We start from the raw sequence: 13,753 nt of genomic DNA, 5'->3' as shown, positions 1-13,753 counted from the left end.
GCTAGTGACACCATTGTATAAGATAGACAGCACACCTTAACATAATATGCTTATCGCAAATGACAAACCGTACATTTTTGTGCTGTGTGTTTCTCAAACTACTTCTGGCGTACGTGAAACCGCAGCACTCGTCAAGATATATTGAAATCGTTTATCAGGTTTGGCATTCCTACTAGTTAAGGGTTTACCTGTGTTCCTTGCAACCGTTTTGAGCTTCCCTGGTGAAGATTGCCTGTTATGATAAATTACCATTGGGATAAGAGAATATGCATATATTTTTCACAAAGTTTATAAAACTATGACTTAATTACTCAACAGATGATAGTATGAGGTGCTGGCCTAGATAAAAACTGTGATCCAGCAAGACCCCCCCCATCCATATCTGCCCAAATATGATTATCCAACCGTTCTTGTTAATATAATTTATTAATGCCCCCCTGTTGACTTGGGCTATTTATACTTGATTATGTGATTATTGATCGGTGATCTGAAACCTTCCTGAAAACATCAAGAAAGAAGCAATAGGTTCAGCCTTTATTCCAGCTAATCCCCCCCCCTTTGTGTTCTTTTGCCATGTTACCTGATTTCTCCAACTTGCAAGGCTTGTTGTCATTATAACTAATTTTCTTATAATAAACTCATTTCTAACCATTTTCTTCCATATGAATTTGTTTTTGGGTCTTATATTACTTATATCCTATAGGACCGATATCAAACTCCCCCCTCCCTTGAGAAAGCAATTAAGTAGGATTTGCATATATAATGTATATGTGAAAATTGCTGTTTATGCCCCAGTTCTTTTATGGTTCTAGCTTGTTTTGGTTCTTTCTTGATCATTATCATCTGTTTAATACTACAGCGCCACTTTGCTTACACACTAGTTGCTGTGTGTTTCACTTTGTCTACTTTATAAAATCAGTCAACAAGCATACACAAAAGTGTTATTAGCCAATCAGTCTCATCTTATGCCTCTTTCCCCTTCCCCACGCCGCAGCATACCTTGGGGGGTTCTTCCTTGCACCTTCGGACAGGACAGGAAACTGGAAGAAAAAAGCTAACGTCCCCACCCCTTTCTACCAGCAACATAAACTCCCCAGTATTTTCCTGTCTTGGTTAGTGACAGGTCACAGTTTTCTCTTTCAGCTAAAGTCAAATAATGTTTGAATGAATTGAGTACTCTCTGCCATTGTGTTTTGGTACAGCTCCTCAAGATAACAGGTATCCTATTTTATATTACAGTCCTCTAGATTGTAAGCTCGTTTGAGCAGGGACCTCCTCACCTGTTGTCTCTGTTAGTCAATCTGTTATGTTACATACTACTTGTTATGTCCTGTCTACCCATTGTACAGAGCTACGGAATTTGATGGGGCTATATAAAACAATAAATAATAATAATTCATACACCAGGTCTAGTGTATTTTATTAAGGTTTTTTTTTATTATTATCTTAAGCGGCCAGCCTGTAATGATCCTTCCCTGGAACCTGTTCCCACTCAAAGCATTTGATTATTTTCCTCCTGTGATCCGCCTAATGGCTGTAAGAGAAAATCCTGTGCATTTTCAATTGAGTTCATCCCAGTCTTCCTTCAACAATGGAAGAAGAAAACAGCCATGTTTGATGGTTGGCTGCGGGTAGGAGGAAGGTCCCCCCCCCCATCACCAGTGGTTCCTGTCTACAGGGGAAATGTGGGTCCTTCAGATTAGTTCAGAAGGTTACAGATAAATTCCACCACCCCTCCTCCAGTTTTTGTGTCAGAAAAAGGGTTCATCTGCTTACCAAGCCGCCCTTGTTAGAAGTCAGAATCTATTAGACAAGTAGGCTGTAGAACCAGTTCGTTGAAAAGAACAGGAACAGGCATTTATTCCAGGATCAAAAAACAAATATGACTTTTCGGCCTATTGAGGATCTATTTGAGGTTATCAAGTTGGTGAAAACACTTCAGAATGTAGTCCCTTATGTCCCATGGCTCATCTTTTTTTAAACCAAGGAGATTTGGCTCCAAGAAATTCAGAAGTCAGTGTTTTGACGGTCCTACTTCAGTCCCAAGGTATTTACACTATGCTATAACTTGACGATTGCTCGTAAAGGATTCTTCCAGTTGGCTACTCAGTCTCCATATGTCACAGGTCATCACTTGGAGGCTTGCGGTTTGATTTGGAATCTTGATAAATCATCTCTCGTTGCATCTCAAGAATCTGATTCTTAGGTATGTGGGAAGAGTCCATAAATATGAAGTTCTCGTCTTCCCAGCAACAAAAGTGTTCTCAGTGAATCAATCAGGAGCCTCATTCTTTATTCCCATTGCTCTATTCGAAAAGCCATTGATGGTGCTTGCCATTCCAGGGGTCACTTGGGATGCCTACGGCCTCTGAGTTTTATCCTAAAATCCTGGGACAGGTGGCTGCACGTTCTGGAGACGTTTTTTCACATACTCCAATGTTGCTTGGTGTGACGGCCCCGGGTTAATCAGTGCCGTCTGTGATAGTTCTTGTTTGTGATACCTGCATTTCCCAGTATATGTTGTGATTATGGTGTGTGCTTTTGTTCCCCTTGTTTGCTACCCTGTCCAGGTGCCACATGTCCTGCCCCCTCCCTCCTTACACAGACTACAGTAGAGACCCCCTACTGGGCTGAGTGCTAATGCTCAGTCATATGCAAAGGAGGGCAGGATGTAATTCCCTTGTGTCTATTGGACGCAATTCCCTTGTGTCTATTGGACGCAATTCCCTTGTGTGTCGATTGGACGTAACTCAATCCTTTGTACTGTTTAAATACCCCTGTGTTCCCAAATAAAGGGAGTTCCTGTTTTACCTCACTACGAGTCCTGTCTTGTTATTGAGGTAAGCCTCGGTGCTGCCCTTATTAGGGCGGTAGGGTGCTGTATTGCTATACTTCGGTATACTACAGTACGGCCGAGGTTCCTGAAGAGCTGTGTTCTCTGCTATGATCACGTATTGTCCTTTTCAGGACGATAGCCACCCTGTGTAGCTCAGTTTCGGCTAGCCACAGACAGTGAAGGAGTTAATCTCTGGTGCCCCGGTGGCCATGGGGCGAAGGAAGCAACGTTCGGCGGGCGTACCCAGTCGGGGTACAGGTCGGTCCCGTCACATTGGTGGCAGCGGTGGGATGCTTCCTCAGTACAGAGACAGCCCAACCACTACTGGGACTAACAGGCTTGCTGACCAAGGAGGTACAGCCACATCGGCGGCAGCTATGGCAGAAGAACTGAGCCGGTGTCGGGAACAGGCAACGAAGAAGTTCCGCAACAGATTACAGAGGAGGATGGCATTCTACGGAGCCACTCCATCTGCAGAAACAGTCTGTAGGACGGTAATGGAAATGGATCGGCAGTTCAAGGTGGACCTGGATCTACAGAGGAATGCGTCACGAGGAGCTGATGAGTATAAGTGGGAAGCTCCGTTATGGGACTTTGAGACTCGAGTTAAGGTCGCCCTGACGATACAGGGAGGGCCGATTACAGAGGAAGTATGGCTGGAATGGAGAGCCCTGATTCGGCTAGAGCTGTGGGAAGATGCCATGGAAAACTGGTACAACTGCAGAAGTGAGAACCTGCCTACCCCAGAACAAAGCTTCGGGGAGCTGTTTAAGCTGCGGCGTCGCCGGATGAGATGGCAGCCCACCGAGGAGGAAGTAGCCACACTGGAGAAGTTGGTGGCGAAGGAGCTCGAGCTCGGGGACCTGTATCGAGCATTATATTGGGCTGCAGCCCAGCAGGAGTGGGGGTCCGGAAATCACTATTCTCCGGAAGGTGAGGACCTCTATGTCCCTGGCTTAGATTGGGAAGCTTTTGAAGCAGAAGACGACTTTGGTAGTTCGGAGAGCTATAGGTTCTGGGACCTGTACAAGGACCGCGAGGAAATGCTTCCGCTTTCCCAAGAACTGACCCTTGCAGCTGACTTAGAAGGGCTAGTCTACAGGGAATGGTGTCTGGAGATGGAATACTTAGGGCTGCTGGAAGGCGGCCTTTGCATGACACGGGAGTCGATGGATCCTGCAGTTCCAGCTGAAGCACTGACAACAGGGCAGAGGGACGCTGTTCTCTGCCCAGCACCAAGCGCCCCTCCTACTCCGGCTGAAATGCTGGTAGCGGGGCAGAGTGCCGCTGGCCTCTGCCTGCCCCACGGTGAAGGGTCCCCGCCTGCTAGCAGGGACCCACCAGGGCAGAGCAACGCGATCCTCTGCCCAGCACCGCAAAATGCCAGACCGGCAGAAGAGCCGGCCACAGGGCAGAGTGCTTTTGGCCTCTGCTCATCCCCCAGCACGGTGTCCCGGCCGGCTAACGAGGACCAACCAGCACAAGCGCTGGCACCTGTAGAGAGCATCGCTGACATCTGTCCTGCATCAGCAATCCTCGCTCAGGCTGAAGCACCGGCAATAGGGCAGAATGCTGCTGGTGTCTATCTGTCCCACAGCGAAGGGTCCCCACCTGCTAGCAGGGACCCACCATCGGAAGAGCTGGCCACAGGGCAGAGTGACGCTGTCCGCTGCCCAGCACTGTTCCCCACACCAGCAGAAGCGCTGGCAACTGGGCAGAAAGTTGCTGACCTCTGCCCTGCCCCGCCTACATCCCCATCATCTGGATTTCCCCAACAGCTGTCACCAATCATGGTAGGAAGGACAACTGGCGTTCCTCCCCAGCGGCTGACAGATCTCCAGGGAGATGCGGCAGCCGGCCCATCTCCCCAGCGGCAAAAGGAGCACCAGGGAGGTGGTGCAGGCAGCATTCCTCCCCAGCGGCTGAGTGAGGACCTGGGAGATGGCACAGCTGGTCAGTCTCCCCAGCGGCAGCTCACAGACCCGTGAGCGGAGGAACCGGTCCTCGCTCCCCAGCGGCTGATCCCAACGATGGGAGCTGAAGGTATCGTCCCTCCTCCCCAGCGGCTGGCAGATATCCCGGAAGATGCGGCAGCCGGCCCATCTCCCCAGCGGCAGAAGGAGCACCAGGGAGGGGGTGCAGGCGGCATTCCTCCCCAGCGGCTGAGTGAGGACCCGGGAGATGGCGCAGTTGGTCAGTCTCCCCAGCGGCAGCTCACAGACCCGGGAGCAGAAGAACCGGTCTGCGCTCCCCAGCGGCTGATTCCAATGATGGGAGCTGAGGGTATCGTCCCTCCTCCCCAGCGGCTGGCAGATATCCCGGGAGATGCGGCAGCCGGCCCATCTCCTCAGCGGCAGAAGGAGAGCCAGGGAGGGGGTGCAGGCGGCATCCCTCCCCAGCGGCTGATTGCATATTCGGGAGATGGCACAGCCAGCCAGTCTCCCCAGCGACAGCCCACTATCCCGGGAGCAGAGGAACCGGCCCTCCCTCCTCAGCAGCAGATGGTAGCAAGGGACACCGTTCCCTTCCCCCAGCTGCAGGCCGGACCCGAAGATCCCTTAGCCCCAGCAGAAGCGCTGGCAACAGGGCAGAACACCTCTGGCCTCTGCCCAGCACCTACAACAGGGATCCAGGGAGATAAGGCAGTCGGCTCATCTCCCCAGCGGCAGAGGGAGCAACAGGGAGGGGGTGCAGGCGGCATCCCTCCCCAGAGGCTGGGTACCCTCCAGGGAGAAGGGGCAGTCGGCACTTCTCTCCAGCGAATGGTATACGCACCGCGAGAGGCAGACGTTGGCCTGGTAAGTGCTACCTTTGTAGGAGCAATCGAGCTAGGGGACTGTCACAGAGGCCTCCATGCCATGGGTTTCTGGAGGGGCCTGAGTGCCAGCCTTCTCCCTACAGACTATGGGCCCGGGTGCAGAGCGCCACACTCCAAAGACTGGGGAGCAGAGACAACCTAATGCCCACCTATCTTTCCCGGACAGCCCCAAGCCGACCCGTTAGGGGTCTAGTCGGGTCTGCCGGACTATGGGGGGGAGATGTGACGGCCCCGGGTTAATCAGTGCCGTCTGTGATAGTTCTTGTTTGTGATACCTGCATTTCCCAGTATATGTTGTGATTATGGTGTGTGCTTTTGTTCCCCTTGTTTGCTACCCTGTCCAGGTGCCACATGTCCTGCCCCCTCCCTCCTTACACAGACTACAGTAGAGACCCCCTACTGGGCTGAGTGCTAATGCTCAGTCATATGCAAAGGAGGGCAGGATGTAATTCCCTTGTGTCTATTGGACGCAATTCCCTTGTGTCTATTGGACGCAATTCCCTTGTGTGTCGATTGGACGTAACTCAATCCTTTGTACTGTTTAAATACCCCTGTGTTCCCAAATAAAGGGAGTTCCTGTTTTACCTCACTACGAGTCCTGTCTTGTTATTGAGGTAAGCCTCGGTGCTGCCCTTATTAGGGCGGTAGGGTGCTGTATTGCTATACTTCGGTATACTACAGTACGGCCGAGGTTCCTGAAGAGCTGTGTTCTCTGCTATGATCACGTATTGTCCTTTTCAGGACGATAGCCACCCTGTGTAGCTCAGTTTCGGCTAGCCACAGACAGTGAAGGGGTTAATCTCTGGTGCCCCGGTGGCCATGGGGCGAAGGAAGCAACGTTCGGCGGGCGTACCCAGTCGGGGTACAGGTCGGTCCCGTCACACTTGGTAGCTAGTGTTTACACGCCTCCAGTAGGGTGTACCTTTCAGTCAGGGCCTATGGTGCCACGTTACAACAAACTCCTCAGTCTCCTGGCTTTATAAGCAGTTCATATTGCAGGCCTTCACATTATGCTAGCAGGCAGATTAGATCCTGGGAACGCAACAACCAACTTTTTTGCAGAAATTATAAAAAATTATTGGTACACCAGAAATAGTGGCTACGAAGAGGAATTCAAAACTTCCCCGATACATTTTTGGAGATGTACCAGGGATAGTGGATGTCCTGTCAGTTGAATGGAACTACAGCCTTGCTTATATTTTCCCCACTGATTCCTCAAAAGATTCGTCAGAAAAAATGAAGGATTATTGTAATACTGCTTCTGTGGGCCTGGTTCACCCATCTCCTCTTTCTGTCTCAAGGGCATACTAGAACAGGTGGAAGTTCCCCTCAGTAATATGTTGTTGGCAGCTGATGGCATTGCTGTTAAATGGAGCATCTTAAATCACAGGTTAGTATAGTATAGTAGGTTGAAAAAAGACTTTAGTCCATCAAGATCATCCTTTCACACATACCTAGTTCTAAAGTTGATCCAAAAGAAGGCCAAAAAATCCTACTTGGGGCAATTACCAATTATGCCACAACAGGCAAAAATAATTCTTCTTGATTCCATAGTGGCAATCGGATTACTCCCTGGATCAACTTGCTAATACGACTGTCCTTTTAACAGTTGTAGCCCTTTGTAATGCTTAACCAGAAAAGCATCCAGACTTTTCTTAAAAATATCCAGAGTCGGATAACACAACATCCTTAGGCAGATAATTTCATATTCTTATTGTTCTTACTTTGAAGAACCCTTTCCTATGCTGATGGTGAAATCTCATTTCCTTAAGTCTCAACTGATGACCCCGTGTCTTTTATAGGGACCACTTGGTGAACAGATCACTAGAGAGCTGTTCATACTGACCTTGTATGTATTTGTGCAATGTGATCAGACCCCCCCCCAGATGTCTCTTTTAAAGTAAAAACAAGTTCAGTTTTTCTAGTCTTTCTTCATAACTAAAATTCTCCATTCCTATTAATTAACTTTGTATCTCCTTAAAGGTCTTATGCAGTCTCGTAAGTCAACTACTGCCATTATTTATGACAAAACTTGGAACACGTTTTCCAGTTGGTGTTCACCTTTACGTATTTCCTCTATGCAAGTTTGGTTCCTCAAATTCTACAGCTTTCGCTACTGGGATTTCAGGAAGGTATCAGGCCATCTTCTATTCGGTCCTGGTTTCTGCTATCTAAGAAATATAATTCCTTAGATGTTAATGCTGTCTGTTTATTTTAATAACTTCTTTTTCAAAAATTGGAAAATGTCTATCTGCCTCAAAAGACTGCCTCAAAAGGATTCAGGACTTCGCAGTCATCCATCTCTTGATGGCTTAAAAACACTATCCAGTGTTTTGGAAGGGCTCTCCTCTCCATTACTGCTGGTTTCTACTAGGGCAGTTGCCAAGATTTGTAGACCCATCACCTGGTCATGTCTATGCACCTTTTCAACTTTACAGGCTAACATCCTAGCCTCTGATGGTGCTGGTTTTGGACCCTAGATCCTGGACACCGAATGACAGTATCTGGTTCCATCCCTAATAAATTAATCTTGTCTGGCTTTTTACTTCTGGGGCGATTCTGTTGCTGGCGGAATTTATGCCAGTAGGAAGGGGTCAGGGGGGCAAGTTTCCTTTTTTTTTTTTTTTTTTTTTTTTTCTTCCTGTCCTGTCTGAAGGAAAAGGTATGCTGCCGCTTGGTGTTTGGGGCGGGGGGGGAGGATAAATTTAAGGTAAAAGATTTTCTTTTCTATACCCAAACAAAACTTTTTTTTTTTTTTTTTTTTTTTTTTTTTTTTATAACTGGACTTCCAACCCCTTGACCTCTACCAGTGGGGCAAAGTGTTTGGTCCGTAATGTGCGTTCTCTTACCTAACTCAGGGACTGTCATGGGCAGCTCATGGTGGACGGAAGAGTACTGTGTTGAAGATGCTGGAATTAGGAGCTGACAAAAACCTAGCAACCAAGAACGGAAATACAGCGGCGGACATCGCAAAAACACATAATCATCTAGAGGTACACTTACTAGAGAGAACTGTGAAGTTCACAGCCTTTGCATAACCAAATTTGACTACTAAGAACTTGTGCTTTTTGTTTGACAATAAGTGTGATTGTTTAAGAGACATTCATTTTATTTTACATCATGAAAACTGTGGTCTGAGGCAGAACCATCATATCAGATCTCTTTCCTAATGTCCTGTGTTGTCCACTTATTCCACTCCTATAGAGCTTAACTAAGCATCCACAATAAGAACATTAGCAATTTAATCTCAGGAGAGCAGCAATAATCTGGGGGAGAGGGATGATCGCCCAGATCCGTAGACAAGCTGTATTGTTGTACAGTAGATCTTTTTAAACTACAACAGATGCATTTTGATAAAATCAAGTAGGTTGTAACAATGTCTGATCTCAAAGGCTCAATGAAAAGTCGCATTTGGAGATTTTGCTTCTGCATTACTAACAAGCGGTTTTTGTGCATTAATCGTTTGGAATGCAACTCTGTCTAACCTTATGTTATTTATTCTGAAGATTTTTAGCATCCTCTCATTCTCAGCAAATATGAATCAAGGAAAGCATAATTTGAGCAAAGAGGAGTCCATTTACCGATACTTAAAAACTCAGCCTGAAGCCGTAACAAATTGTACAAATAAGTAAGTGATTTATTCAAGATGTGATATATGCAGACTGTTAAATAACCACCAGTAATTATATTGCACATGGGCATGAGCTTCCACATTGTTAAAAGGACACTTTATTAAAATACTCTATGGGAATTTTTTTGTTCATTATTAAAAAAATAAAGATAAAAGTACTTAGCAGTACAAGAAGAAGCCGCAGCGGTCACCCTTCTCCATGGTCCTATTTTTACCCGCTGTGTTCACCAAACGAGACCTGGAGCTGACTTGCGGTAAGTGTATCACATACACGGAGATGTATTCTTCACAACATATCTCTGGATTGGAAAAGACCTGGGGGAAGGCAAAGATGGAAATGCACATGAGGACGTTTGTTGTATTACAATTACTAATCCATATAAATAATAGTGTGAAATTTTTAAATTGAAATAAGCTCTTGAACCATTATTTCCATTTTATTATCGCCTGTGCCGCCCCACCTACCTCCATACCACATAGTAAGACTATTGATGTGGTATTAAAGAACAGCATTTGGGAAAACACTATCTTGTGTTAGACTTCCACCCAGTGGCCACAGAACAAGATGCATTAGAAGTGTGTTTTCGGTTTTAGAAGGGCTTGCAGCTGTTTATGATTGGGCAAGCTATGAGCTTATAAGAACAGAACAACTTGCCAGAATCTCTCCCCAATATCCGCAGATATGATGCCTCTTCTCTCCCACCTATACCTGTTTAGAAATGGTTCAAGACAAAATTGATAGAACTGGTGCTTGAACTTTTACACTAGAAACTGGGAACGTTTTTTTCTTTTATTTCAAATACAGTAAATTAAATAAACTGGTGGCTTTTGGTTATCTTTTTATTGCCAACTCACATGCTTCATGAAAGTAGCTGTTAAATACTATCCAGTTTGTGTTGTAATGGAATGTAAAGTCGGCTCTAAATGAGGAGGAAGTCAAGTTGGATCGATGGAGTAACAGGGGAAAGGGTGTATCCTTAAATTCAGTTGGCATCAACAATATTTTCAGTCTTATAATATAATGGCAGCATTATGTGAAATGGTTGTAGATCTGGTGGATGAAGATCTGAGAGAAGTGATGTCTTCAGGATATTAATCATTTGAAAAGGATGGCTTTCTAAAATACTTTGATTCTATTTACATAATGTACATACGCAATCTGCCTGCTGCATCCAAAATAACAATCGTTTAGGTATAGCTTTGTCAGGGCATTAAAAACATTTTAGTTGGGTACATGGTACCGACCCACTAGGGTGATAACCTGTGAGGGGCTCTGATATTCATCACACATCCAAATACAACCGCTGTAACCATGCCACAGAGCAAAGCATTGGGATTTCTATTCTAACAGCACAGAGCTCCTAAAAGCAGAGATGTCCAGTCCATAGTGAATAAGAGGAAAGGAATGGTAAGCTTTGACTGGAGCGTTTATGGATCATGCTATTTCTACAAAATAAAAAAAATTAAAAAACAAAACATAAATATCAACTTAAAGGTCTGCTTCAGCCCTGTATAGGAATTCAGTTTGAATTTTAGCACATACAGACCAGTCCATGCATTCTTTAATGCATTGGCATTAGACGATGAAAATCCTTTCATTTAACTCCTTCTGATTGTGGTACAGACTGAGCAGGTATCCGTAATCTTGACTTCAATAACTAAACGGTACATGCACTAGAATGCATTGGAGTCACTGCAAAATAAACTTCAATGTGCGTTACAAAATCTCCTTCGTTTGTCTTGTATTTTGGCATTTCATTAAATGGATTAAGCAAATATCACCTTCATAGTTTACACAGATTTCTTCACTTTGTCAAGCAGCCGAATGGAGACGCTGTATTTCTATACTTGGGATCTTTAACATATGTCAGTAGAATCAATGTGATTGGGGTGTTTTGGTCATTTACATGTATATTCATCATATATTTTTTTTTTTTTTTTTGACTAAAAGTCTAAAAATGTTCATATTTACAGCTGTGTTCCTAGTTTTTAATGATATGACAAATGTTTTTGCTTTTCTACACACAATACAGTTATTCAGCATCTAGTGATCTGGAAGTATTTTTGCATGGCTTGGGTCTTGAACACCTCACCGATTTATTTAAGGTAAGAAGCTTTATTTTTTCGTATTACTTTTGCATACCTAAAATCTGTTGGAAACTAGGAACATCATTTTTCGTACTGATGTCCATTAGAAAAATATTTAAAATCTAAAGTAAACACTTCCTGGAAATATTTATTAGTTGACAAACTTCCCAGCTGGTATATGGTTCAGCTAATTTTTTTTTTTTTATTTATTTTTTTTACAGGCAAATGATTTAACCTTGAGACAGTTTTTAACTTTAGAGGAAGATGAGTTTAAAAAAGTAAGTATGGACATATTAAGGCATTTTCTTATACTTGAGGTCCTGTGAGTGTATATGCATGTAACATATATATATATATATATATATATATATATATATATATATATATATATATATATATATATATATATATATATATATATATATATATATATAGTGTGCACATGAGACAAAAAACAGAAAGCAGCATTAAAATTGTAGTTGAAATGCAGTCTTGCTGTATTATGAATAATAAAAATTAAAATTATTGGTGCTTTAATAAGGCCGACTACTTGATACATCATGGAAAATCTGGCTTTCTCTGTTCAAATAGTCCAAATGGAGCTGGACATTTGGTTCACTTATTTTAGTTGGCAGACTCCACAATAACTCTGTGTCCGGCTGCCTAATGACAACCTTTAGGCCTGCATATAATCATGGAATGTAATGATCATCATTAACTCTAATAGGAAAGAACATACTTTATGGTGCGGTAATCAATGTAGTACCAACTGAGCTGAAATATTTTACTTTTCTCATACCCCGAGTGTAAAATTGCAACTGCTTTTGCCAGATTTTTAGTGCCGTCCTTAAATTGCAACCACATAAATCATGTTCTCCCAGGGGTGTGAAATTAGCTAATTTGCTTTTCAGCAAGGCTGCTCTGTTCAGTGTAATAGGCCTGTAATGTTAATGAAGTTTTTGAAAGTTCATATGTATTTTATAACAATTTCCAGACTCTTTAAATGAGCTACAAAAGAATAAAATGCATAGCCATTAATGGCAAATAATGTATTGGTACTAATATACTAAATATAAAACATTGCTAACATTTCTAAAGTTATTACAGTTCTTGGTATTCGGTTACAGTTTGTAAGACAAATATTTGTTACAGACCCAATAGGGTGACTGCAAATTTATCAGAGATTATCAAGAATTGCTGATATAGAATTATTTGAAAGGAAAGTGTGGTTTTCCATGTTGGTGCATTCTGCAGAACCCCTACATATGCATTTTCCCCCAGCTATTTTCATGCAGGAGATGTGTTGTACCGAACACATCTTCAGGCACGTGATATACGTGCTGGCAGTCAACTTCAGCGCTTGCTCTGCATGCGTTTTTTTTGTTGTTTTTTTTTTGCCACTGATTGGCGGCTTCAAGCAGCCAATCCGTGGCAAGAATTGTTGGACCACTGAGGAAGAGAGGGCAGCTGCAAGTCTTCAGCTCCTACATCAGGTAAATCCTTTATTTTTTCATCTTGATGGCCTACAATTGTACCAGATCAATCCTGAATTGTCTGAGGTGCTTCTGAACATGCACCAGCAAACTCTGTTAATGCTCACACAGCCGCTGTCGGAAAGCCAACTGAACGATGTTGCTAAGTGGAACGCTGCTTATATAATGCCAAGACAAGGATCCGTAAAGCACGTGTATCCCTGAAACAAGGGCTCTTGGAGCCCGTTTAATCCCAGACTTATTGTATCTGCTGTCTAGTTGTTAAATATCTGTAAGCACCGATAAATATTTTAATAATTCCTACACCAGCGGTTTACCCAGCTATAATTTTTGTGGAAAAATGGTTTCCCCCTCAACATCACACCTAAAGTTCTCTACTGTTTTTTTTTTTCTTTTCTTTTCTTTTAGAGCTCCTAGAGAGCTGTCATAGGAATGCGTTGTGTGTTGGTTTTAATCTTAAATGGTTTTTAGACAGCTGAATTTATCAGTTGGCCGTTTTCCACAAATGGGTTGCCCAAATGTGCCTGTTAAAAGCTTCATTTATTTATTTATTTTGTTGGCACTCAGAATGTTTGCTGGGTATGAAGTTGTCTTGGTGTTCCACAGCACTAAAAGCCAAACCGTGTAAATGTATATGATGCTTCTAATACTTGGCAACATAAATCACTGTCCATAGGCCTTGAAGTCATATAAAATCCTCAGCAAAGTTATGCCCCCTCCACGAAATTGCATTGCCCTTTTTAGGGCACTTGAAATTTCGTGAGCTATGACATTATAGCATGGAATACCAAGAATGTTACATAAATCATTCAAATTCATATTCTTATTAATGTACATTTTGGTGCTTGTGTCGTATACTCATAGTGTGTTTTTTTTCCCCACAGGCT

The 13,753-nt window shown here is 43.8% G+C and overlaps 1 protein-coding gene across 1 annotated transcript in view; it reads left to right on the top strand.

Moving 5' to 3' along the window:
• The window catches only part of ASZ1 (ankyrin repeat, SAM and basic leucine zipper domain containing 1), a 43,131-nt gene that overhangs the window by 15,683 nt on the left and 13,695 nt on the right, over window positions 1-13,753 (top strand). Inside the window, exons 6-10 of the mRNA XM_053464275.1 lie at window positions 8,513-8,647; window positions 9,161-9,282; window positions 11,319-11,391; window positions 11,595-11,651; window positions 13,751-13,753. The exon at window positions 13,751-13,753 is cut by the window's right edge and continues 110 nt beyond it. Of these exons, the coding sequence (XP_053320250.1) occupies window positions 8,513-8,647; window positions 9,161-9,282; window positions 11,319-11,391; window positions 11,595-11,651; window positions 13,751-13,753 (390 nt within the window). The remainder of the gene's footprint in view (window positions 1-8,512; window positions 8,648-9,160; window positions 9,283-11,318; window positions 11,392-11,594; window positions 11,652-13,750) is intronic.

Source organism: Spea bombifrons, chromosome 4 (genome assembly GCF_027358695.1).
Source record: "Spea bombifrons isolate aSpeBom1 chromosome 4, aSpeBom1.2.pri, whole genome shotgun sequence".
In the NCBI taxonomy this organism is placed as follows: domain Eukaryota; kingdom Metazoa; phylum Chordata; class Amphibia; order Anura; family Pelobatidae; genus Spea; species Spea bombifrons.
The sequence above is the reverse complement of the archived record's forward strand: the minus strand, read 5'-3'. Positions and strand labels throughout refer to the sequence as shown.